The 27,062-nt window shown below is 31.4% G+C and overlaps 1 protein-coding gene across 8 annotated transcripts; it reads right to left on the reverse strand.

The window, feature by feature from the left end:
* LOC143057946 (transcription initiation factor TFIID subunit 10-like) lies at positions 1-25,999 on the reverse strand. Of its 8 annotated transcripts, none has more exons than XM_076231418.1 (5): positions 25,935-25,999; positions 2,549-2,658; positions 1,580-1,644; positions 1,135-1,246; positions 1-259 (listed from the first exon to the last, which is right to left on the reverse strand). In XM_076231418.1, the coding sequence occupies exons 1-5, from the start codon at positions 25,975-25,977 to the stop codon at positions 170-172; spliced, it is 420 nt and encodes a 139-aa protein (XP_076087533.1). In that variant the 5' UTR covers positions 25,978-25,999; the 3' UTR covers positions 1-169. The 8 variants fall into 8 exon arrangements, with proteins under 8 accessions (XP_076087533.1, XP_076087532.1, XP_076087534.1 ...); XM_076231417.1 differs by having other exon boundaries at positions 2,549-2,661; positions 25,935-25,992; XM_076231419.1 differs by lacking the exon at positions 25,935-25,999 and adding an exon at positions 25,519-25,558.
* Between the last annotated feature and the right edge of the window lie 1,063 nt (positions 26,000-27,062).

The following is a 27,062-nucleotide window of genomic DNA, read 5'->3' on the forward strand; positions in this document are numbered from 1 at the left end:
TAAAATGGAAAATGTTTTATTGTTTATCTACTACAAAATGATGTTGATACAAAATCTAACAAAACATCTAAAGGTTGTTTTCAAAGTTTACAATTATTGTAAAAAGTTACATCAGTCACCACTATTCCAAATGGTTAACACTATTGTCTACAATATTAAAAGAATGTGTTTATACAAAGTATGCTGGCTTCTTCACATTTATTCCATATTCGGCTAGAGCAGGAGTTAAATCATCCATTGTCAAGGTCAATCTCTTATCCTGGAAAAAGAAATGAAAAATTTATAGATACATTACATTTTTGTTTTTTTTTCTGTATTATAACGTTATTCAGTTCTGGCAATACATTCTGACCACAATCAAGTTATCTAAAAAAGGTTGCATATGTTAAATTTTTTTTTTTTTTTTTTTTTTTCAAGTTTAATTAAATGACTTATTATTGATTGCTTTTAAAATTTTCTATCCAAGGTCTTTCTAACATGCTATGCATGCATTCAATGTTGATGACACAAGTGAAATTAAGACATGCTCACAATGGTTTGCAGAGCAGATATATAAAATGTTTCACCTTGATCTTTTTGGGGTATCATCTTTGAAATAACAAATTATATTTGGAAATATTTTATTCTTGGTATAATTCTTATTGAATTTTGTCGATATATTTCTCTTCTTATTTGTGCTGCATATTAGAATAAATTTTCCAAGTATTCTGAAACAAAATGTCAATTAATGTTTTGCATTTTGTGAACTTAAAACTCTGTGACTTGAAGTATTCTTTGACTGTTTAAAATGTTTAAATATACAAGGTTTGTATATACATCATATTATTGCTATTTTACAAAATGGATCTAACTGACTAATAATTTCCCTTCTCAGCATGTACAGTCGAGTGAATTTAAATTATTGCTTGAAACTAAGGGTGGATGTGCCGGTCGGCAATGAAATTAACAACATTGTCATAGGTAAAATAGCGATAAAAGAGGGACGAAAGATACCAAAGGGACAGTCAACAGATTATCATTGGTCATCTCAACTCAATTGCTTTTCTCACTTCTGGCGTACCGGCTCCAGCGAGAAAATCATTCTGGTTGTGATGACCAGGATAATCCATAAATATCTAAATATAAGTGAGTTACCTTTCCTTTACTTTTCGTCTGTCCAGATGATGACTTCATTTTACAATGTTGTAATGCTTCATTGGCTATGTCTGACACAAACTTCTGTGCTGCTATGGATACCAATCTTGTTCTACAAAAAGGAAACATTAGTTTGCTAGTTTACAAAATTTAGTAGCACATTGGATTGGTTATATCCAATACAACCCTCTGAAAACCAGTAGTTAAATAAATTGGAACATAAAGGTATCAATCTTTAACTTGAATTTGTTATAAAAATAATCTACTACTTCATACTTTGTTTTTTCAAACCTTTTTGTTTAGAGTGTAACTGATGAATCTTTTATAGATGCCCAGGTATCTGACATACAATATCTTAATCCTTTTATCTATGATGAGTTTAATAATTTTCAATAAAGGTAATAGGACTTCTAACTTTATAATAATGGTATAACAGACAACTTACATTCTAGGATCTGAAGCTTCAAATCCTGCTCTATTCAAGTAAAAGGCTGTTACTGAATCTGGTATCTAAGAGGAAATAAAAGAACATACTAATAGTTAAATGAAATTAAAGGGAGATAAGTCTCCTTTAAAAAAAAAAAAAGAAAGCTAAAAAAAAAAAATCAATATTGTTCAGGAAAACCTATTTTCCCGAAGTCTAGGAGTGAATATACATTATTTATGAAGGAAATTGCCCACTTAATCCTCAATCATGGTAACTAAAGGGAAGTAACTACAACTGTGTCAACTGAAACTTATCTATTCTATATTCAGAATATTATGGTTTTTTTTAACTCAGTGTGTACCTGTTAATTTGCTTTTTACATGTATTTTTTTTAATTAATTAAATCATATGACAATAAATTTAGCCAATCTTATGTCTATGAAACCTTAATTTAAGATATTATTTTTTGTCATAAACTATGAATTAAAAATTTGGTGCTAACTATCTCATTTTTCATAACAACGTTGTTATTTTTAATTTCAGCAGCAGACATCCTGAAATGCACCAATCAGTTCCATATCAAATATCATATGGGAATCAATTAAGCATACATGGTTAACAATATATAAGAATTGATTTTTGTATGTTTTGTATGGCATTTCTTATAATAATAAAACTTAAGTATATATCATGTATATTAATACAAAGTCAATAGTCATTTTGTGAATAAGAATGATGTAACATTTCTAGCCATAAGAATGTTTGTAGTGTATGACCTTCATTTGACCTTGTAAATATTAAGCTGAAACAGCTTCAACTTTCTGTATCAATTCATAAAATATCTTCAGTCCTATCTGGAGTAATTTTTCTTCAATAGTTTTTCCAATTTTCAAAACTTTCTGCTGAATTAAGAGCTTCTTTTGTTCAGAGTGAGAATTATAAAACCCAATGAAAATGTGTTTAATGATTGTTAATCTTACTACTTACAGTTGGTGCATAATCTTCCAGCTGCTGTACAAAATCTGTCAATGGTCCCCCAGCTCTGTTGTCTGATGCCCCACCACTAGGGATCAGGTTACCCTGCTGTGGACTCTCATCTGATAAAGAAAACAATATCATCCATAAACAAAAACTTAAGCTTCATACTATTTTATTTTTAATATAAAATATATCTAAAATGTTCTCTATGTCTTTATTCTTTGTTCATCCTTAAATTACAGAAACAGATTAAAGCTTATATGATAAAATCAATCTCACAATCTCCACTGAAGACGAAAGGAACTGTATAACCAGATGCTCTGCAGGGTGCAGCTATATACGACCGCAGAGGTTGAACCCTGAACAGTTGGGGCAAGTATGGACACAACATTTAAGCTGGATTCAGCTCTAAATTTGGATTGTGATTAAATAGTGGACACAGCATAGGTTTCTGACACAGAATGAATGTGGTCTAATGAACTTAAAATATTTTTTTTGCCTTTGAGCAATTCACTATGCTGTTGAATATGAATCCTTTCAAAAAAATGTTTGAAGAAATTTTCTTTTTATTTGTGAAATCTGAAATGAGAAAAATTTAACCCCCCCCCTTTTTTTTCACATCCCCCTTTCCCTTTTTCCAAAACTGATCTCAATTCAAATTCTTAATGGAGTTTGCAACAATAACTACTCATTTAAATACATCATAAAATATTAAAATGTAAAATAAAGTGCTTGTTATCACTGAATGGTAAAGATTGTTTTAATTTATCAGTTGGTAGTAAAAGTGAATATACATTGTATATTGTATAAAACAATGATTTAAGTTGATTCAACTACTATTCTGGACAAAGAAAGATAACTCTAATTGAAAATTTCTTGCTATTGCACAATATTGTGCAATTAGATATTTCTTGCTATTGCGCAATACTGTGCAATTGAAAATTGCTTGCTATTGCACAATAATGTGCAATAGAAGATTTCTTGCTATTGCTGAATACTGTGCAATTGAAAATTTCTTGCTATTCCACAATACTTAATATAATAATTTTGGATCCTGATTTGAACCAACTTGAAAACTGGGCCCATAATCAAAAATCTAAGTATGTGTTTAGATTCAGCAGATAAAAAAAGCCCAAGAATTCAATTTTTGTTAAAATCAAACTTAATTTAATTTTGGACCCTTTGGACTTAAATGTAGACCAATTTGAAAACGGAACCAAAAATTAAGAATCTACATACACAGTTAGATTTGGCATATCAAAGAACCCCAATTATTCAATTTTTGATGAAATCAAACAAAGTTTAATTTTGGACCCCGATTTGGACCAACTTGAAAACTGGGCCAATAATCAAAAATCTAAGTACATTTTTAGATTCAGCATATCAAAGAACCCCAAGGATTCAATTTTTGTTAAAATCAAACTACGTTTAATTTTGGACCCTTTGAACCTTAATGTAGACCAATTTGAAAACGGGACCAAAAATTAAGAATCTACATAAACAGTTAGATTCGGCATATCAAAGAACCCCAATTATTCAATTTTTGATGAAATCAAACAAAGTTCAATTTTGGACCCTTTGGGCCCCTTATTCCTAAACTGTTGGGACCAAACCTCCCAAAATCAAACCCAACCTTCCTTTTATGGGCATAAACCTTGTGTTTAAATTTCATAGATTTCTATTTACTAATACTAAAGTTATGGTGCGAAAACCAAGAATAATGCTTATTTGGGCCCCTTTTTGGCCCCTTATTCCTAAACTGTTGGAACCAAAACTCCCAAAATCAATCCCAACCTTCCTTTTGTGTTCATAAACCTTGTGTCAAAATTTCATAGATTTCAATTTACTAAAACTAAAGTTACAGTGCGAAAACCAAGAAAATGCTTATTTGGGCCCTTTTTGGCCCTTAATTCCTAAAATATTGGGACCAAAACTCCCAAAATCAATCCCAACCTTCCTTTTGTGGTCATAAACCTTGTGTTAAAATTTCATAGATTTATATTCACTTTTATTAAAGTTAGAGTGCGAAAACTAAAAGTATTCGGACGACGATGACGCAAGACGACGACGACACCAACGTGATAGCAATATACGACGAAAAATTAAAATTTTTGCGGTCGTATAAAAAAGTGTTAGTACTGATTTTGCAGGTATATGAACATACTTCTTACCAAACTTTAAGCTTATATGATAAAATCAATCTCACAATCTCCACTGAAGACAAAAGTAACTATATAAAAAAGTGTTAGTACCGGTTTTGCAGGTATATGAAAATACTTCTTACCAAACTTTAAGCTTATATTATAAAATCAATCTCACAATCTCCACTGAAGACGAAAGGAACTGTATAAAAAAGTGTTAGTACTGATTTTGCAGGTATATGAACATACTTCTTACCAAACTTTAAGCTTATATGATAAAATCAATCTCACAATCTCCACTGAAGACAAAAGTAACTGTATAAAAAAGTGTTAGTACCGGTTTTGCAGGCATATGAAAATACTTCTTACCAAACTTTAAGCTTATATGATAAAACCAATCTCACAATCTTCACTGAAGACAAAAGTAACTGTATAAAATAGTGTTAGTACTGATTTAGCAGGTATATGAACATACTTCTTACCAAACTTTAAGCAAAATAAACCCTTCAAATTAAAAGGTCCTAGTATAAGCAAAGGCTGCTTAACTTTTTGCTTCTTGTCAAATAATTTTTTCCCTTTCTTTTAACGTGAACTGATTGTTAGTTTTGATTAAAGATATAAGCAGTGCTGTGTATTTGCTTATATGCTGGACTATCTGAATTATCACAAAATAACTATAACTAGAGGCCCTGGGAGCAGAGGTTACAAGATGATACCCTGCCCTCACACAAAGCAATGACAAAGTATACAGTTTATTTTGGAAGTTTGGTTAAAGGGGCACTAGCTGTCAAATTCATGGTCACCGATTTGACTCAAATTCTCATATTTGGTTTATAACAATGTAAAACATTTATCCAAACTATCAAAAGTCTAAAATAAACAGTTTACAGAGCATGGGGTAGATAACATATAGGTTCGTTTCGTGTGTATTTTAGTCCAGACGCCATCTAATTAACTATTGATTTGACCTCAGATGACCATATAAGCGATGTAACCAAAAATAAAGATACCCTTTGAATAGATTAAACCAACACGTGCAATTGGATTTTTATAGGTCTGTTTGATTATATTTTATAGATTAAAAATAGATGTTTCTCATTGTTTTTAACTGTATAAGAATGATTTTATGTGCATCGAATTAGTAATCAAATGATTTACCGTAGTTTCACTTTGACTGTTGACATTCTTTTTCTTTAAATAACCAGTACACATACAATGCATGTGTTGTCAATCTCTAGCTAGGGGTTAACTTGAAGTTCACATGAATACGGATTTAAAGAGGTCGACTCATTCACTTGTAAGTGAATCACTAATTATCAATGTTTCTTAGCGTAATTTGACAAAATTGAACCTTTTTGGCTGCAAAAAGTGAATTGTTATTTCACTATTTCACTTTCATTATTGATTGAACAAAAAAAAATCAAACTTTAGATTTTTTTTTATATCTTGTAGCTTTAAATAAACAAACTATATGTATACCATTATATGATTAAAATTCCTGAAAAAAGTTGATATAAATTCTGAGAAATGAAGAGGTTGCCAATACAAAATTGGTACGTCCATAAAAATAATTGGGAAAATCAGTGACATACATCATATAATACACTTTTGTAAATATGTCATTGGTAAAATCTATATTTTGTATGTTTTGATGTTAGGGTGAAGGTTGGCACCTGTCAAAACATTTATACTCGCTGCATTTGTTTGCACCTGTCCTAAGTCATGAACCTGATGTTCAGAGGTTGTCGTTTGTTGATGTGGTTCATAAGTGTTTCTTGTTCTTGTTTTATTTGTACATGTGTATATATATAAATATTAAACTGCTGGTTTAGTGAAAAAACAAGTATTCTGTTTAGGCCTATAAAGTCCATAAAACAGCTGAATCCAAGGTATCTAATAATATGTAAGGGTCAATGTCAATGAGTATTTGTGTTTACTTGTTATATGCTTTGTTACTTAAATACATTATCATCCAGCAATAAATCAAGTTCATTCAAATGGATATGCTAAAGTTGAAGCTAGTGACCAGATAAAATATACAATGCTTAAACCTTCAATTTCTTTTGATTGGTCAACTGATTTTGCAAACCAAATCTGGGCATGCTAGCTACATAAATAGAGAGAGAATGGTTTAGTAGTTATGAATCATATACATGGTAATGAAAATGTTAATACCATACAGATCTACCAACTGCTGCTTCCTGTCATGTCAGTCAGATTATAACTTATAAGAAATGGAAAATCGATATAAGAAAATTGTAGAAATCACACTCACTAGTTTTAGAATGATTGAGGAGCATTAAAGACTCCAATCTTAATATGAATTAGGATTGCCTTTTTACCTATCAATGGAAGGTACTTCTGTCTTGGCACTCTGACTTCCTTTACTAATATAAACTGGTCCTAATAATATACCCAAGAGTGATTGTAGATGAGTTAGTCCTAATAATATCCCCAAGAGTGATTGTAGATGAGTTAGTCCTAATAATATACCCAAGAGTGATTGTAGATGAGTTAGTCCTAATAATATCCCCAAGAGTGATTGTAGATGAGTTAGTCCTAATAATATACCCAAGAGTGATTGTAGATGAGTTAGTCCTAATAATATCCCCAAGAGTGATTGTAGATGAGTTAGTCCTAATAATATCCCCAAGAGTGATTGTAGATGAGTTAGTCCTAATAATATACCCAAGAGTGATTGTAGATGAGTTAGTCCTAATAATATACCCAAGAGTGATTGTAGATGAGTTAGTCCTAATAATATACCCAAGAGTGATTGTAGATGAGTTAGTCCTAATAATATCCCTAAGAGTGATTGTAGATGAGTTAGTCCTAATAATATCCCCAAGAGTGATTGTAGATGAGTTAGTCCTAATAATATACCCAAGAGTGATTGTAGATGAGTTAGTCCTAATAATATCCCCAAGAGTGATCGTAGATGAGTTAGTCCTAATAATATACTCAAGAGTGATCGTAGATGAGATAGTCCTAATAATATACCCAAGAGTGATCGTAGATGAGTTAGTCCTAATAATATCCCTAAGAGTGATTGTAGATGAGTTAGTCCTAATAATATCCCCAAGAGTGATTGTAGATGAGTTAGTCCTAATAATATCCCCAAGAGTGATTGTAGATGAGTTAGTCCTAATAATATACCCAAGAGTGATTGTAGATGAGTTAGTCCTAATAATATCCCCAAGAGTGATTGTAGATGAGTTAGTCCTAATAATATACCCAAGAGTGATCGTAGATGAGTTAGTCCTAATAATATCCCCAAGAGTGATTGTAGATGAGTTAGTCCTAATAATATCCCCAAGAGTGATTGTAGATGAGTTAGTCCTAATAATATACCCAAGAGTGATTGTAGATGAGTTAGTCCTAATAATATCCCCAAGAGTGATTGTAGATGAGTTAGTCCTAATAATATACCCAAGAGTGATTGTAGATGAGTTAGTCCTAATAATATCCCCAAGAGTGATCGTAGATGAGTTAGTCCTAATAATATACCCAAGAGTGATCGTAGATGAGTTAGTCCTAATAATATCCCCAAGAGTGATCGTAGATGAGTTAGTCCTAATAATATACCCAAGAGTGATCGTGGATGAGTTAGTCCTAATAATATACCCAAGAGTGATCGTGGATGAGTTAGTCCTAATAATATACCCAAGAGTGATCGTGGATGAGTTAGTCCTAATAATATACCCAAGAGTGATCGTAGATGAGTTAGTCCTAATAATATACCCAAGAGTGATCGTAGATGAGTTAGTCCTAATAATATACCCAAGAGTGATCGTAGATGAGTTAGTCCTAATAATATCCCCAAGAGTGATCGTAGATGAGTGAGTCCTAATAATATCCCCAAGAGTGATTGTAGATGAGTTAGTCCTAATAATATCCCCAAGAGTGATCGTAGATGAGTTAGTCCTAATAAATACCCAAGACTGATTGTAGATGAGTTAGTCCTAATAATATCCCCAAGAGTGATCGTAGATGAGTGAGTCCTAATAATATACCCAAGAGTGATTGTAGATGAGTTAGTCCTAATAATATCCCCAAGAGTGATCGTAGATGAGTTAGTCCTAATAAATACCCAAGACTGATTGTAGATGAGTTAGTCCTAATAATATACCCAAGAGCGATCGTAGATGAGTTAAACACCAAAAATCAATCAATCATGTAAGTACAATAAATATTAGCAATGATTAGTGCAAGGTTAAAAAGAAACTGATGCAAAACGTCTTTTGTACACACATCCTCTTGGTTTAGGGATCATTTACTCTGTTATGCTCTGTATAGTTTTAAGCGCATAATAAAATATGTTTCAATAAAATTGAGAATGGAAATGGGGAATGTGCCAAAGAGACAACAACCCGACCATAGAAAAAAACAACAGCAGAAGGTCACCAACAGGTCTTCAATGTAGCGAAAAATTCCCGCACCCGGAGGCGTCCTTCAGCTGGCCCCTAAACAAATATATACTAGTTCAGTGATAATGAACGCCATACTAATTTCCAAATTGTACACAAGAAACTAAAATTAAAATAATACAAGACTAACAAAGGCCAGAGGCTCCTGACTTGTGACAGGCGCAAAAATGCGGCGGGGTTAAACATGTTTGTGAGATCTCAACCCTCCCCCTATACCTCTAGCCAATGTAGAAAAGTAAACGCATAACAATACACACATTAAAATTCAGTTCAAGAGAAGTCCGAGTCTGATGTCAGAAGATGTAACCAAAGAAAAGTCTACTTTTAATATTCCAATCACAATTATGATTCTTGAGATATCTGATTCTCTCACTCTGTAACAAATTTTCTTCCTTTATATTTTTCTGAATTGAATTCTGATATCAGTTGAGCAAGTCATGACATATCTCGATTGAAAGCTCAAATGATGTTTTTCAGATAAACAAATATATACTGTTTACTTTAAACTGTCACTTTGATGTAAATAAATGTGTTTCATTTTTGGGAAAGAGCATGTTTTTTACTTTACATGTCAGAATGAAAAGAAGGCAACTATTTGTATAATTTTATTGTATATAAAACAAAAATCAAGCACCTGAATTTTAAAAAGACAAATATCTGCATAGTGCAAACAACAGATCTATATATAGATTAGGATATAAACACAGATATGTTACGACACTAATCAAGTTACAACCCTGGTAATATGTTATATTTAAAACTCATGCAACTCATTTCAAAAAATTTCTAACCAGAAAAAATACCAGTAAATCATCATCAGTTCAGAATAACTTACAATCAATTATTGTCTACAGATTTTTTGTAAAAAGATCCCCTGATCTTAATTGAACATGTTCTAGATTAGCATGTTAGTCAATTCCAAAAAAGTTCTGTTGACTTGTGACTATGAAATTCAAAATGGATAAGCCATTCAATTTAATTGAGTTATCTAGACCTTTTCTTTTAGAAGGGAACCCATCACACTCCCCAATGAGCTCAATGATGTAATTTTTTCACGACCTTGACTGGCTAAACAGCCCTTGCACGGTCAGTCCATGAGCTCAATTAACAATGATTAAGATTTTATAGAAAACAGTAAAAAATAAATTTGAAATGACCAAAAGAAAAATAATGAACAGAACAATGTAAAATATATAACTAATTAGGCAAGTAAAAAATGGCAAAAATGTAACTAAACAAACTAAAACTAATAAAAAAAGTATAATAATGTAAGTAAAGGTAGATAACTTAAAAAACAAAGATATACAATTATATGACTAGCAAATGTTACATAAATCTAAATATCTGACTAGCAAATGTTACATAAATCTAAATATCTGACTAGCAAAATCAAGACCCTAAATATATAACAAACAAAATTCACACTATAAACCAAACATGATACAAGTTAATACCATACAGTCTTTTTACAATATTGTAACAGTACAATCACATAAGTAAATCTTAATTGCAATGGATGATTCCATGATTGGCTTAAAATCAATCATTTTTATCACCATAAGTTGAAACAGTTATTATTTGAAATGTTGTACACCGTAACTCGTAAAAACACTGTTTAAAGTATCTTTTTGGTGCTTTCATAACTTTTAAATTGTTTGAGCATGTTGAGTGGTGCCAAAATTGTTCAAAAAGATATAAATTGTTGTTCAATGCAAAGGATAATTAAGATCTTATCACCAAATAATGAGCTAAAGATCAATTGATTATACTTATTAGGGGATTGATAATTTCAGCTTTTAAAATACATTATAAAAAAAAACATTGTGTAAAACTTAACAGATTGACCATGTTGACAAAACAAACAATACATTTAACTGACTACACATTTTTTTTTTTATCAAAAAATTAAACACTCTTCCCGTCAGTGATTCGCTTGTTCTTTGGAATTCTTAAATGGCTTTGTTAAATATAATATTGACAAGCATGAGACTCAGACAGAGACAAAACTGTATAATTAGTACTTGTATATAAAAGCTAAACTTGCATATAAAGAGTTAAAGTATATAGATATAATATATGATGAACAAAAAACATGGGAAAACACCTAACACACCTAATATAAGTAAATAACAACAAATATAACAACAAATATAAATAGCAAGATATAGCACCATGATCCTTGTTAAAACATATGTGTGCACTTTAAAAACCAAAGTTTAATAAAATGTATAAATGCACATAAATGTATATGTTAAAGATGTGTTAATGTTATTATTAATGAAAAAAATATGAAGCAAATTAAAACTTGGCAAAGAGCAATTAAATGTAAATTTTAAACATTTTTTAGAAAGAATTATTTATTTTCTTCATCTGAATGTTGACTTATTTGACCTTCGACTAGTAGTTAAATAAAATATAATAAAAATTGATCTTGAGTATGAAACAAAAGAGGGATAGCAAATATTTTTAAAAAAGAACTTTTCCCTTCTTACTGCTCATAATATAATCTTTAAAAAAATAATCAAAGTAATCTCCCTTGGATCATATTTTGAAAAACCCTGTGTTAAAAAAAAATCAAAGAAATCTCCATTTGATCACATTTTAAAAACCCTGTGTTGAAAAAAAATATTTTTGTTGTTAACACACTTATAAAGAGTTCAAGGCACTTGTATCTAACAAAAATACCTACATACTTCAATATAACAATGTATATATATATAGATAAAACAAAATTCAGAGACAAGTGGGTTTAAGGTACAATCTTATCAATGCTGTACATGTTCTTAAAGTAAAATAATGCTGAAAATAACTAGTTACTACAACAAAAATATGTAAGGTATATAAGTAGACAAAGCAACATTGATATGCATATTACAAACACAAATTTTAGTACGGCTTAGTTACTGGTATGTCATTTACATAACATGGCTTCATACTTTAGCTAGGACAAACTATTAATTACTACACTTTTACAACATAAAATCAGGAAGAACCTTTTTTTTAAGCAAATATGTATAAACATGATAAATACATATTTCAAAAGTTATCAATAAAAATTTGTAGAAGGACACTTCTTAAACATATAACAAAACTGCATAAGAGACATTTTTCCTTACTTTACTTGTATCTAAGATTCTTTTTTTTCTTTCAAAAACTTAAAAGGATTTCTAGATTGGATTTTTTAAATATGGTTAATCTTCATTGCAGCTAACCGATATAATTTTAAATGTTATCAATGTACAAGGATATAGAAATGTCATTGGAACCTCATAATGTAAAAACATCAGGAGGTACAAACAAAAAATGTCTTATTTTTATCAAGTTTTCTACAGGAGGAATGCCAATTGCAAAAGGATGCAGTATGTACATATGTTTGCTTTATAAATGAAATTTCTTTGAATTCTAACTAATAATATTTTCTGACATACTTCATAAAACAACTTGTACATGTAATGCTGATCATATAACAATACCTTTAACAAATCTTGCAATGTTTTCAACCGTTCAGAGTTAATTCCCTTATTTTTCGATTTTCTTTCTTTCACAAGAGTTATCTCCTATTTTTTAACATTTTATTGGAGTGTCAAAGGAGAACTTTGGCTTGTTGTAGCCGTCAGTGCTGTAATACTTCATCTTTTCTTCAGACAGAGAAGGAGTTTCCGGTTTTGACTCCCAGTGGTAAACAATTTCCTGGTCTGATGGACATGTCTTTCGGAAGGTCTCGTTCTTGTATGCTGCAGCTAAGTACTTCCACAGCCCAACCATATCATCAGGAATTTCAAAATCTTTAAAAGCCTTGGCAGCTACTCTGATATGCTGAAGTTTTGGCAACATTAGGCAATCTAGATGAGTAAGCTTGTCTCCACACAGGTAGCGTGTATCTGCTGTTTCCAGATAGTCATTAATGGCTTGTAGTTCCTTCAGTAAATGATCTGCTGAGTGGCTTACTTGCTTGATAAAATAGGAGAACTTTGAGAAAATGTCTAAACAAACGGAATGGGCTTGCATGTTGCTGTATTGTAGAGATGGATATGGGAATGTTTCATCAACATACTGAACAATCTCATCGTTGTCAGATCTGATTTCATCTCCGTGCTTAAGAACAGGCAAACGATTGGCTAACTTCTTAAAATCCACAGGTGGACGAGCCATATTGATTGTTATCACATCATAATTCAACTCTCCAGACTTCAGATCTAGAATCATATAGAACCTCTGACAGAAAGGACAAGCTCCATAACTTTCTCCATCTTTCCCAGCTCGAACATACAATTCCACATGATTTGTGGGAAGAGAATCACCGTTAACACTCATTTTCGATAGAAAGTGTAAAGATTAAAGCTCCAGAAAGTCAGGATAACTTAGAAATTACTCCAACAGAGAGAGGTTCAGCCGAAAACTAAAAGATAACACTGCTGCAACCAATCACCAAAATGTAGTCAACCTGAAGAGAGAAAGATAGGAAAATGTTAGAAATTCTTTTTAAGTTGCAAACATGCTTTAACAATCGGTTTATTTAAATTCAGCTTTTTTTTTTATCTGTTACAATTAAGGAAGGATGGATATAGCACAACTTATAACTTTAAATAACAAAGCAACTTTTTGCTTTCTATTATATACAGAATTTCTAACATTTTCTCTTTCTTTTTTATACATTTGTCAAATTTCCACTTCTTTCCAAACTGCACAATTTGTATTTTAATCATTCTGACTTTTTGTTTATAACGGAGATTAAAGACAATTGTAAACATGTTCCCTATTCTCATGCTTGTGACCATGATATCAATCATCTTTGAAGAAAGGCCAAGTTGACAAAATTCAAATTTTTAATAAAATAATTTAAAGAAATGTAAGATCAGGATACTATTCTGAAACATTGCAAATTCCTGCTGTTTAATCATACATGTGTAACTTCCGTTTTCCAAGAATTTCATTAATAAGTTACTATGCAAAAATTCTTCAATTTTAAAAGAGGATGCTTTTTCGATTTATTTTAGAGAAAACACTGTAACATGCGTCAACAACTATCATTTAACATATTTTTGAGATTAAAATTTATAATGATTTTACATTTATTTTACTATTACAAAAAAAAATATTTATTATATCATCCCTACATGCAAATAAATCAATTCAAAAACAACAATAATTACCTCTAATGCACTTCCTTCAAATAATCATTATGTTATCCTGACTAAAAATAACTTTTTTTCCACTTTATAGAACAATATCGACAACACCTTAACAATATTTGGTAATTTTTTTCTCTATGACTCTACTTTACCCACGGTAGCAACATTTTTGTCCAACTAAGTACCCATGATATCTACAGCCACACCTTGATTTTATCTTACAACTGGCCTTTAAAGTTGAATATTAGCATAGATAACCCTGTGTACACTGTGACTTATAAGTGTTAGTTCTGGTTTAATAATGAATGTACCTTCAGTATTTTAAATTTTTCAGGTTGTATTTCATTGACGAACTATGTATAAATTAGGCCAGAAGTCAAAGGAGCCAGGTGAACTCATAACCTACTAACTAACCCCATCCCTTAAAGTTAGTTGCATTTCTGTAACTTTGTGTATATATAGGTCACCAATGGTGCATCCTGGTTTAATTATTTAAGAATTTTAGAAGACAGTTAAATTTATTTAGTAACAGAATGGAAACCTCTTATATACAATGTATGTACATGTAAGTAAGGGGTTTATACATTAGTTCTGGTCCAATATCTAGAGAAATGTGATAATAAAGTAACTTGTATAATATAAAAAAAGAAGATGTGGTATGATTGCCAATGGGACAACTCTCCACAAGAGACCTAAATGACACAGAAATTAACAACTATAGGTCACAGTATGGCCTTCAACAATGAGCAAAGCCCAAACCACTTAGTCAGCTATAAAAGGCCCCGAAATGACAATGTAAAACGATTCAAACGAGAAAACTAATCAAATGGCCTTATTTATGAAATGTATATATTTATTTTGTGTGTGAAGGACTTGTTCAAATTTTATGAACCACTATTCAAAGCAGACAAAAAATCTCTTGTTGCTATTATACTAAGGTGGTGAAAGTGTTTAAACAAGTGCATATCAATTGCAACACTTAATTCTACTGCAATAATATCAAATTTGCACAATAAAATCAATACAGATATCTTATGCAAGACTGGTCAAGTCTTTATGTCTTTAAAACAAAGTAGATATATATATATATATATATATATATATATAAGTAAGATAACATGTATCTGAAGAAATTGATCTTTGACAAGGTCTACCATGTCTACCCTTAAAACAATATGCACGTAAAAAGGAGGATAAAATTTAGTTCACAGTCCAATGATAACAAAAAGGTACTGGACTATACATTGCTATACAACCTATAAAGTGTGTCAATATATAAAACTACATGTGCACAGTTCATGCTTCAAACATCTTACATGTTTTGATAGATTAGAAGAAAGTTTTAATCAATCTATAAGACTTCATTAATATGACAGGTTGATCATGTTATTCAAAGGTGAAATGTGCACATCATCTTTATATTTATAATCTGACAGAAATGTGTTGGACCTTATCCAACCTCTTCATAGTCATAAGTGTAATACGCACTGTGTAGCAATGTCATAAAAGATGCATGTATGAAACCTTGACCTAACTGTGTATGTACAATGCCATGAATGCCAGCACTCAACATAAACTATTAAATATCACATCTAGTGAACTTCTGTTATTTTTTTTAATTTCTTTACTTATACATGATAAATATCAGATCAAATATATACATGTATGGATTAATTTCTCGTCAACAAACAAACTCCAACCCTCCCAGACCTCAAGTCATTTTCACACATATAATATCAACAATAAAACTTACCAGATCAAAACAAATAGCTTTATATAAGGTAGTTTGTCAAGCATTCCTCAGCGTTTTGTAAGAGTAATAAATCCAGATAATAAAAGTTTCAGCACCAAGCACAATTTCACTTTAAAACTGTAATTCCCAATATGAAAAATTTAAAATAAGAAACTTAAAAAAAAAACAGGACCAACAATGACCAAGCTTCTGCCTAAAATCACAAACTTCTTATTGCATAATCTCTTTTAAATGTAAAAAATCTGCTAGAAAATCCTTAAGTATTGATGAAAAACGATTATATAACAAGATTTAACTATACAACCTGAATATAATGCATTTTATACTACCATGACTACAGCTGGTTCACTTTATACAGTTTTTAATCTAATTTAGATTACAGTATTACATAGACAATGTGTTTCTTGACTAAAATAACAGGTTTTAACCTTCCACCACATGTGTCTTTTGACTTCCTCTCACTTTATAAAATTACATGTAAGGAGATGTGGTAAATGATAGCCAATTTATTAGACAACTATCTACAAGACACCAAATGATGTGGATGTCAGAAACTATAGGTCTGTCACCATATGGCATATTACTATAGTGTATATACATGTAGTAAGCTATAAAGGGTTCCAACACAGCAAATGTGAAAGCAAAGAAAGGTTTAAGTGACACTACCCAAATTAGTACTTGATCTTAGTTTTAGGGTATTATAAAGCATTGTGTTTAAGTTTCATAACATTTGGTTGAGGCAAACTTAAACTTGGCATTGCACAAGATCATGTTTTTCTCTGGCTGTTTATGACATCTTTACACTAAATCCATTGGATGTTGGATGTGTAAGGATTGATAGTTTAGTCTTAGTTGCATGATTTTTTTATTAGTTGTTAGTGGCTTTGAACTAGATCAGTGTCAGATAACTGTGAGTACTCTCAGATCTGTTCTTGGTGTCTTTTTGTGTCGGGATGTATAAGTACCGGGCCACGTCCACTTGTATTTTTGTCCATCTGATGAGTTAAGCCTTTTTCAACTGATTTTTATAGTTCATTCTTATGTTGTACTGTTATACTACTGGTTAGGGGTAGGGTTGGGATCCCTCTAACATGTTTAAGCCGCCACATTATTTATGTATGTGCCTGTCCAAAGTCAGGAGCCTGTAATTCAGTGGTTGTCTTTGGTTATGTGCTACATAATTGTTTTTTTCGTTCATTTTTTTTTTTACATAAATAAGGCCGTTAGTTTTCCCGTTTTAATTGTTTTACATTGTCTTATCGGGGCCTTTTATAGCTCACTATGCAGTATGGGCTTTGCTCGTTGTTGAAGGCCGTACGGTAACCTAAAGTTGTTAATGTCTGTGTCATTTTGGTCTTTTGTGGATAGTTGTCTCATTGGCAATCAAACCACATCTTCTTTTTTATATTAAGTTAGGGGTAATCCATTGTTAACCATTTTCCAAAGTGTACAAAACATACACTTTTTCAGACCCACCACCCTCCCTCAAAAAGTGTAAATCAACCATTTTCAGATTTCAAGACAAGAACCAATCTTTCTTAACAAAAAAATGATTCTTTTTATTTTAGTTAAGTTTAATATAGATATTTGCATTGAAAATAAACTGAAACATATCTGACTGTTTTATTTTAAGGCCAAATAAAAATATATGTGTGGTTCCAGTAACCCTACCTTCCCTACTTTTTCACCTCAAAATTAGCCTTCTCTAAAGATTTTATTGTGTTTTTTCATTAAGCACTGTTAAAGTCAGAATGTTGCTCCCATCGACTCAATGAAAAAAAAAACCATAAAATAAAAAAAATCCCTACCTACGTACCCTAACTTTTTTTCAGATGTAACTGGAACCACACATACTTTTTTATTTGGCCTTATTCAAAAAAGAAAAGCGTACAGTAAAAATGTTGAATTTTGAACCCCTCCCCCCAAGTGTACATTTTATACACTTTGGAAAATGGTTGACAATTATGGATGACCCCTTAGATAACAGAAATGAAATGCATGGTAAAGGGGCATAACTCTAGAATAGTAAAGCTGAAACCACCAAAATTCCAACTTGTGTTTTGTGGTAATAATCATTTTGTATAAGATTTATATAATTTGGTTGAGGCTTACTTAAGTTGGAGAATGGAAACAAAAAATTCAACAATTTTTCATTTTGTAAAGGGGCATAACTCTAAAAAGGTAAACATAACGCCACCCAAATTCAACCTTTTGGAAATAAGCATTTTGTACAAGTTTCATTACATTTGGTTGAGGCAAACTAATTTCAAGACAAACAGACAGACAAAGGTAAAACTTAATGCACCTCTATTATTGCGGGGGCATAAAAAGAAAAACCAAGCTAAATTGGCCCCTGGATTAAGACATGTAAAATGTACTATGTTACTTTTGTATATCTATCAATTTAAAACTATGTGTATAATTTTATGTATTGCCTGATTACTTTAAATTTTAAGCATATTATAAAAATATTTGAAACCTAGCTACAGCCATGACAGCACAGGGAGGAGACTAAATACCTTTATTTATTGCAATGACGAGATTATAATGTCATCATAATACAGTATTCAAGGTTTGACATTATAAATTTTAAATCTGATTTAAACAAAAAAGATTAAGGCTTTTCCCAACTTGTTAAATAATATCAATTGTACATCATAACAAAACATAGGAATTGATTTTCATCCATATATATATTAATTTCTTACCTGGTTGAGAAAAAAGACATATATATCCTTAATTACTACAAATGTTTAACTTGTGTCAACCCGTGTCACTTGCCAACTACATGTAGGTAAGTGCGTAATGATACAAGTACGACATCATTAGGAAGAAAAACATCATACCTCATTACACTTACATCTGATTAACATCAAATATTTCAGGGAGTAAACTTGTAAATGTATAGACTGAAGGAATTTCGGCCAAAAACATTAATCAAAGAGCTGAAAGCTCTGAAGAAAAATGACGCCACTGTCTCTAATATTGGGATAGTTTTTATGCAAGTCTTGATTTTCACATACCGTAATTAGTTAAACAATGCAACATGTATCGTGAGCATATAATTGATATTCGTATATGTGTGTGTGTGTGAAGTGAAGGTGACAACTGGCTGGTTTTTTAAGACAAATGAATAGGTCAAGACTAGCTGAATTGTACAAATAAATACCGTAGAAAGGCTTGTATATTTCTCACTGGTACATAGTCTGAATCTGGGTCCGTTCGCTTCCATTCACGTTTGCGCCCACTCATTTTCACCCCTGTCACTTTCACACCCTACATTGTTCGCACCCAATCTTAATTGGTTTTGTGTTTAATAACTCTGTAAGCAAGTGTTTTCTTATAAGTATAATTGTTGTCATTGTCTCAAAATAAAGTGAGACAGCAATTTTTTTTTGTGTTGAATAAATCTTAATCATGTTTTGGATAAGGTATTGCTAAAAATAATAATAATCCTTTCTAAATAAAGTGGTATTTTGTCAACGTTTTATTTTGTGTTGAATAACTCTTAATCATGTTTTGGTTAGTGTATTGCTATAACTTGTTTCATTGACTTGTTTCAAAATGAAGTGAGATTCTGACTATGTTTGTTTCTGCGTGTTGAATAAATTTTATCATGTTTTGGTTATATTAGTGGATTGCTATGTTTTATTGTTTCGTTGTTTCAGATCAATGGGACCAAGCTGTTAAAAACAATTATCTTTTGTGTTTTTTCCTTTTAAATCTTCAATGTTTTACTCATACCAAGCTATAAATACATTCAGTATTTACACCAAAGCAATTTAAACAACTACCATGATTTTCCAATTATTCAACTTGAATTTGAATTAAAATTGGGCGCGAATGAGTAGAGTGTGAATGTGCGAACGTGTAGGGTGCGAAAATGTATTGGGCACAAACAGACCTGATACCACACAGTCTGAACCCCCTTCTCCCACAAAATATTAAGTAAATAATCTTTTTGTTACTGCTATCAAAGGTCTAATGAAACTCAGATAGTTTCAAACATTTGTCAAAGAATTCTAGTCAAACTGGCACCTAGTTAAATTGGCACCTGGACAAATCAGCACCTGGTTAAAATCGACACCTGATATAGTCAATTCGTCACCCATGTTAAATATATATTTTTAACAGTATTTTACGCAATAGGGTAGAAATAAGAAAGGGGTTGCCAGAATTTTTTTCAGTATTTAAGCAAAAAGAGTTAAATACTAACTTTCACATTTTTGGGTGTTCATGTACATTTTGTATATATTTATTTTTCTCAACTAATGACTTTTTTGGTGTATTTTTAATGATATATATATATATATATATGAATAGTCCAAATAATTATTACGTCTGGCAAGGCTTTTTAATTTTATTCTGGAACACCTTCCTATAACCGCAAGGCTATGTTAATTTTTTTTTCTGGGACGCCTTCCTACGAACGTCGTATGAAGGCGTCCCAGAAAAATAATAAAATAGCCTTGCCAGACGTCATAATTATTTGGACTAATACATGAGATATTGTGTATTTTTCTGCATTATTTCAACCAGTTGAGCATTTTACAGGATTGTTGGTTTAATGCTGTTTAAACTTTACTGAAAGACAAACACCTTAAATTTGCTAATTATTTGGCATGAAAGTTTGATTTATTGAAAGGGACTCGTAGTTTTCCATTTTATTTTAATAATTGACTTGTTTTTACAATTACACAAATTGTCTAATTGTTAAAACAACAGCTTTTGTAAGGGCTTCGTTGTTTACCTTTATACACTACATATTCACTTTCGTTTCGTGGTTTACCAAAATACACAACAACATATTCACTATGTACTTGGTAACCGTAATTAATTAATTGAATAGAAAATATTATAACAAATATTATTGGATGCCGAATTGACGTCGAATAGGTGCCGATTTGACTAGATGCCAATTTAACCAGGTGCCGACTTGACTTGTACGTTTCAATTCCTCTGCGATCGTTTGCGGTATTTTCTTGAGAAAACCTATTTTCCATCATCAAAGAGAAGAAGAAACTGCTTTATATTGATTCTGGAACGCTTCATGATTGTTAAAATAAGTTTAATTCACTCAAAAACAATTTTAAAACTTGCGATTAAACAGGAAGTTTCCAAAGCACGTGTAAAAGAAGAAATTAACCGGTGAGAGTGGAAATCCGTATATGACAGATATCCCTATAGTACGACTTTGAAAGTAAAACAGTTCAATCCTTTTGTAAAACAATCTTTAATATACCTATCACATTAATGTTTGAAGGGTCTTAAGCTTATTCAAACCATATAAGTCGGTATGAAACACCAAAACGGAATGAACAATAACCGATTACGTTTTGTAGTTTACAAATTTTAAAACTGGTTCCCGTCAAACTACAACACTTTGTTCGAGTGTAGTGGAATACAATCAAAAACCAGTGTAAACTGGGTCCTGGCTGAATTAATACTACACAATGATGCATAATGATAACACAAGCAGATTCCAGTTTGTATGGAAAATAGGAAATACGAAACCAAGCGCGGTAGGCAGAGAAATGTAATGAAGTTCAGGTCGGCAGTTATGGAACAATGACTGCGTCATTTTCCAAAAAAGAAATTTTTAATATGATTTCTTATTTCTAACATTATTGACATCAGGCAGTCCTATAATCTAATATCTAATATTCAATTCAACTTCTTTCTTACATTGTTAAAACTAGAGGATCAAATTTAATAAAACTGATAACCTAATGGGACAGTCACGACAGAAGTATTTGATAGAATACACCTTGTCGCTAATCCCAGCTGACCCGGCCGCTTGAACTTTTGACGCATACAACAATCACTTTTCCATTGCGCCGTCAGATATTTTGTTTTATGACGTCAAAATTTTACGGGAGCCTGTGTGATATCCAGTAATGGCGGACAAATAGCGATAAGGTCTATTCAAAGTAGTATAAGCACAAATACATGTATGAACAAGAATTTATCCATAGTACATAGTCCATCATTTTCTGTGTTCAGTGGAGTGTAAAATGTGGTAAAAACTCTTATTTCTCATTAAAATTAATTTCGCATTAAAACTAGAAAGATCGTATCATAGGGAACAAGTTTCAAGTTGATTGGACTTCAACTTCAATAAATACTCCCTTGACCAAAACTTTAACCAGACGGCCTAAACAGAACGAATGGATGCAGACTTCTACCTACATGCATGTTGCCTCAAAAATAAAAAGATTTAAATTTTGACCTTTGTAAATGTTGAAGATCAGAATAGAATCTTAATTACGGTAGCTGAATTAATCACGTTAACATAAAGTTTCTATAGCTATTCTGTCGACAACTAGTCTCCATCATATGGACAAGGGTATTGGAAATGATGTAAAACAAACAATCAATCAATCTATCAATATTCTAGGAACCATGAGTTGTGCATTATAATAAATCAATGCATGACATTACAATTATTTTCAAGTACAACATGTACAAGTACAGTGTGGGAGTAAAAATATTGACAAATTATATCTTTGAGATATTACCATTCTTTGTATTCAACTATTATACATGAACCTGACATGCAGATAAAACAGAAAAGTTTTGATCATGACTATAGCAAATTTTAAAATTACAATTAATCAATGTTATCATAAAATAATTCAATTTTATATTATGGAAAATAGTTAAGTTGCTGGGTTGGACAGCAGAAAGTTTAATCTCAAAGCACATACTTTTTACTTTTTTGAAGGCTATCTTATTTTATTGAGTATACATGCTATTTTGAACTTGTAACCTATTCTTACATGCAAAAACACTCTAAATACTATCAATGTATACCAGGAATTGATAATTTGACCTCATTTTCAATACAAGCTTTTTGATCTATCTATAGGTATTGGTCATGTTGGTAGTCATTCAATATATATACCTATTCATGTCCATTATACAATGTTCTATAGTACATGGTGTACCTGCATATGATACATGATTGATGGCAGACATAAGATTTTCTTTATTTCAATTGTTTTATCCAGACTTTTACAAAGTGGACATCTGTGATCATAATACAAATCGAGGAGACCTGTGTTTTGCTTCTCCATTATTTTTTGTTGTCCATCTACCATCATGACCATAATAGTTATAATGTCAATGACCGTACCAGCAGTCTGTGCCAAATTTTTTGGGGTTTTGTCTGACCGACAATTCCATTTTTTGTCTCCCACATCAAATTAAGACTAAAATTATAGTACATGTACTTAATTTCAATATAACAGTGGCTGATCCAGAAATTTTCATAAGAGGGGGCCCACTGACTGACCTAAGGGGGCCCGCTCCAGTCACGCATCAGTGATTCCCTATATAAGCAACCAAATTTTTTACCAAAACAGGCTCCCCCCCTAAATCCGCCTCTGTGTAAGCAAATGGTCACCTTAAGCGTAATGTATTTAAATTGGTCTTAGACCATGGGTCTCACTAGATATTTTAGAAGGTAAGTCAAGGGACTCATCATTTTTTACCATGACATATCCAACAGTAAGAGGATGAATTTTATTGCTTCAATTTCATGGCTTCAATTTCATTGCTTCAACATGTTCAATTTAGTACATGTGTATTTCAGTTTCTAAGATAGAGGAAATGATATAAAATCTATTCTATTTCAAAACTTGTGATATAAATGATAATGTACAATGTACGGTATGTGCTCAGTTTATACACAATTTTTAAATCATGATGCATCATTGGACTCATGGATACCAGTTTTGAAAATAATGGTATCTAGCTATTTACATGTAGTCTATATTGATGAGTCCAGTACTCATGGACTCACATTAGTTGAAAACTCAGTCATTTGCCTGTTACACTAACAAAACTGGATAATTAACAAACAGAACAAAGCTATTGACAAGACACAATTAGTTCTTTCACTTCTCTCTACTTTATAATTAACAAATGTCTGTGTATTAATAAGTTTCAAGTTGATGTACATGTGACCAAATTGTTGGAAGGACTATTTACACTACTACTGCAAAATTTCAAATGAGGATGATATCCTTTTTTTAGAATCTTCCCAATAAAATTAAGAAGATGTGAACTTAAAAAGAAAAAGAAGTATGATTTGTCATTTAGCATTGAGACAACTCATCATCAGAGATTAAATACATGTAGCAACTATACATTGAAGGTCATTGTACATGTATGGCCAGCTGCCTTTAACAATGAGTCTAACCCATACCACATGCAATAAGGCATGCACATGACAAATGTAGAACAATTCTATTAAGTTATTTAAGAAATGAATCTGTTAAGAATGTGTCCATAGTACACTGATGCCCAATCCACACTATAATTTTCTATGTTCAGTGGATCATGAAAATGGGGTAAAATCTCGAATTTTACATTAAATTTAGAAAGATCATATCATAGGGAACATGTGTACCAAGTTTCAAGTTGATTGGACTTTAACTTCATCAAAAAATACCTCAACCAAAAACTTTTACCTGAAGAGAAACAGACAGACAGACGGACATACAGACCAGAAAACATAATGCTCATATGTGGGACTTAAAAACAGCAACTTAAGATAACAACTAAATTACAGCCACCTGACAGCCACCTGACTTAATTGGAACAGGCACACACGTACAAAATGTACAAATTGGTAGAATGTTTTGGCCTTCGTTCACCTTATATTAGGGGTCTGAAACCTAATAGAGCTACAAATGTAGATGTAACCTAAACTATCATTTACACTTAACATGCAGGGGTTTCATTATCTTTCACGTTGACCGGTACATTCCTATTTGTAGGTGGTACTTTACAATGTATTCAATGAACATCTTATATAAAAATTCCTGAATTCAGGCGGTACTTATCAGTAGCATAGGAGGGTAAAAGTACCGGGTACCGCCTCCTAATGAATGGCCTGAACATGACCTCACCATTCTTACTCTAACCTAGAACATCCCTATACATTTGTGTATTTACCTTCTATAACCATAAATCATTCATGAAGATCAACCTTTAAGCATAAAGACCCTTCAACAATGTTAAATAAAAAGTCAAGTAAGACATGTGATATGGCTGATATCTGTGACTACCTAATTTAGGAAAATCTTGTCAAAAGATAGCTCTTATCAACACTCACTAATAGAGCCCATAGATAAACAAAATTATGACTCTTGAAGATGTTGATGAAAGATGACCTTTTTGATTTTACAATTATTGGAATAAATAAGTTATCAATGTGCTGATGAATCTTGGATTGATGCAGATGTAGAAGTTTTAAAATTGTGCAGTTGTGTGACATGTTTCAATACACATAGTGATACACATCATTACTCCATGGATGCAAAAGATAAAGAATAAAATGAACATGATGCAGTGGATGTATAAAATACACTATTCTACTGGTGGAGGATTACATGTATACCATAACTATATTTTAGTACTATTAAACAATTGGATTTATTTCCATTGTCACTCAGTGCTCTAATATTAGAGTGATCTATGAAAGAAGGGCAAACAATACCAGAGGAATAGTCAAACTCACAGATCATAATCAAACAGACAACCCTGTCAAAGCCAAAGGAGTAGTACTAGTGCCTTTGTTTTATACTGTCATTACAAACAATGTAGGATGTTGTATTAATAAAACCATTTTGTGACAACCCAACTGTATATCCAGGGTCACTATATAACCTGACCACTGAATGTATGTTGATAGAAATATCTAACATGTCTAAGTAATTCCGATTTAATCAAATTATAGACTAGTCAGGGCCAAAGGGAAGTAACTTGAAGGAATATTTTCATGATTATTCATTTCTTTGATTTTTCATTGCAGGTGCGTGTCAGTTCAATATGACAACAGAAAGCAAAAATATTTAATTAAATGGCGTTCAAGCTAATGTCATCTTAGATTAGAAGATATTATAGTAAATTGTAAAAGTTTGGCATGATTCTTACCAGGCTCTGTGTTCATATTATCATAAAAAGATGAATGTAACATGTATTTTGATTGGTCAATTCGGTCTCACTAATTAGCGACAAGAAGAACTTTAGCGACAAAAAGCGTCAAGAAGCGACAAGAAGAATTATTTTAGCGACAAGAAGCGACAAGAAAACATATTTTTTAAATCAAAATTACTTATTCCAAATAAGTATTAAAAGAATATGCAAAAGAAAACAATTTGAGAAACAAGAAAGTTAACATTCCTTTGATATATATAAAAAAAAATTAAAACATTCATTTAGTAATACATGATATTTTATCATTTATTATGTATGTCACGTATAACAGCCAGTATTACGTTTACCCTGTATTATGAGATTACTTTTCCTTGTGTTTTAGAACAATAATATATTTATCTTATAATTTGGTCTTTTAAAACTGTATTTGTGCAATATATATTAAGCTTGCAAAATAAATCTGTACATCATAATGACATTGTCCTGAAAATACAGACACACATTGTGAAATACAAAGAACTGAAACCAAACAAGAGGAAAACATAATTAAAATGTGAATATGTTTCATCATTTTATTTAGTGTATTGCCTCATTTAACGATATATATCATGTTTATTGATTGAAGATTAAAGGAAATTAATGTCAGACAATCTTGAGTTTTCAACAGATGTTCACTATTTTATTTTACAATGATTTTATATTCTGGCGCGTGTAATTGTATAGTCTGACGCGTGTGCAAAGTTGAAGGTGTTAATTGGATGTTATTGTAGCAATAAAACAAGGGACACGCGCCTCGTTAATCTCATTTGGTGTTTTATATTGTGTATTACCTTAGGGTGAAGCCACAGCTAACGTTGGTCCTATCAGGAAAAATGAATTGAACAGTTAGAAAGGAAATAATATTTCATGTTTTTATTTCAATAAATCCTTCAAAGGAAAGTGAAAAATCTGTTTGTATTTTCATTTTATAGCGTGTGCATTTCCTTTGCTCTTACAAATATATAATTTCTTCATCTATCAATATAATAATAAAAAAATCAATTTATTTCTACCCGTATACTAAAAACGACTAAATGCATATTTTTTATATTTAAAAAAAAAAATGTTTTCTTGTCGCTAAAATTA

This window comes from Mytilus galloprovincialis, chromosome 13 (assembly GCF_965363235.1).
Source record: "Mytilus galloprovincialis chromosome 13, xbMytGall1.hap1.1, whole genome shotgun sequence".
Lineage (NCBI taxonomy): Eukaryota > Metazoa > Mollusca > Bivalvia > Mytilida > Mytilidae > Mytilus > Mytilus galloprovincialis.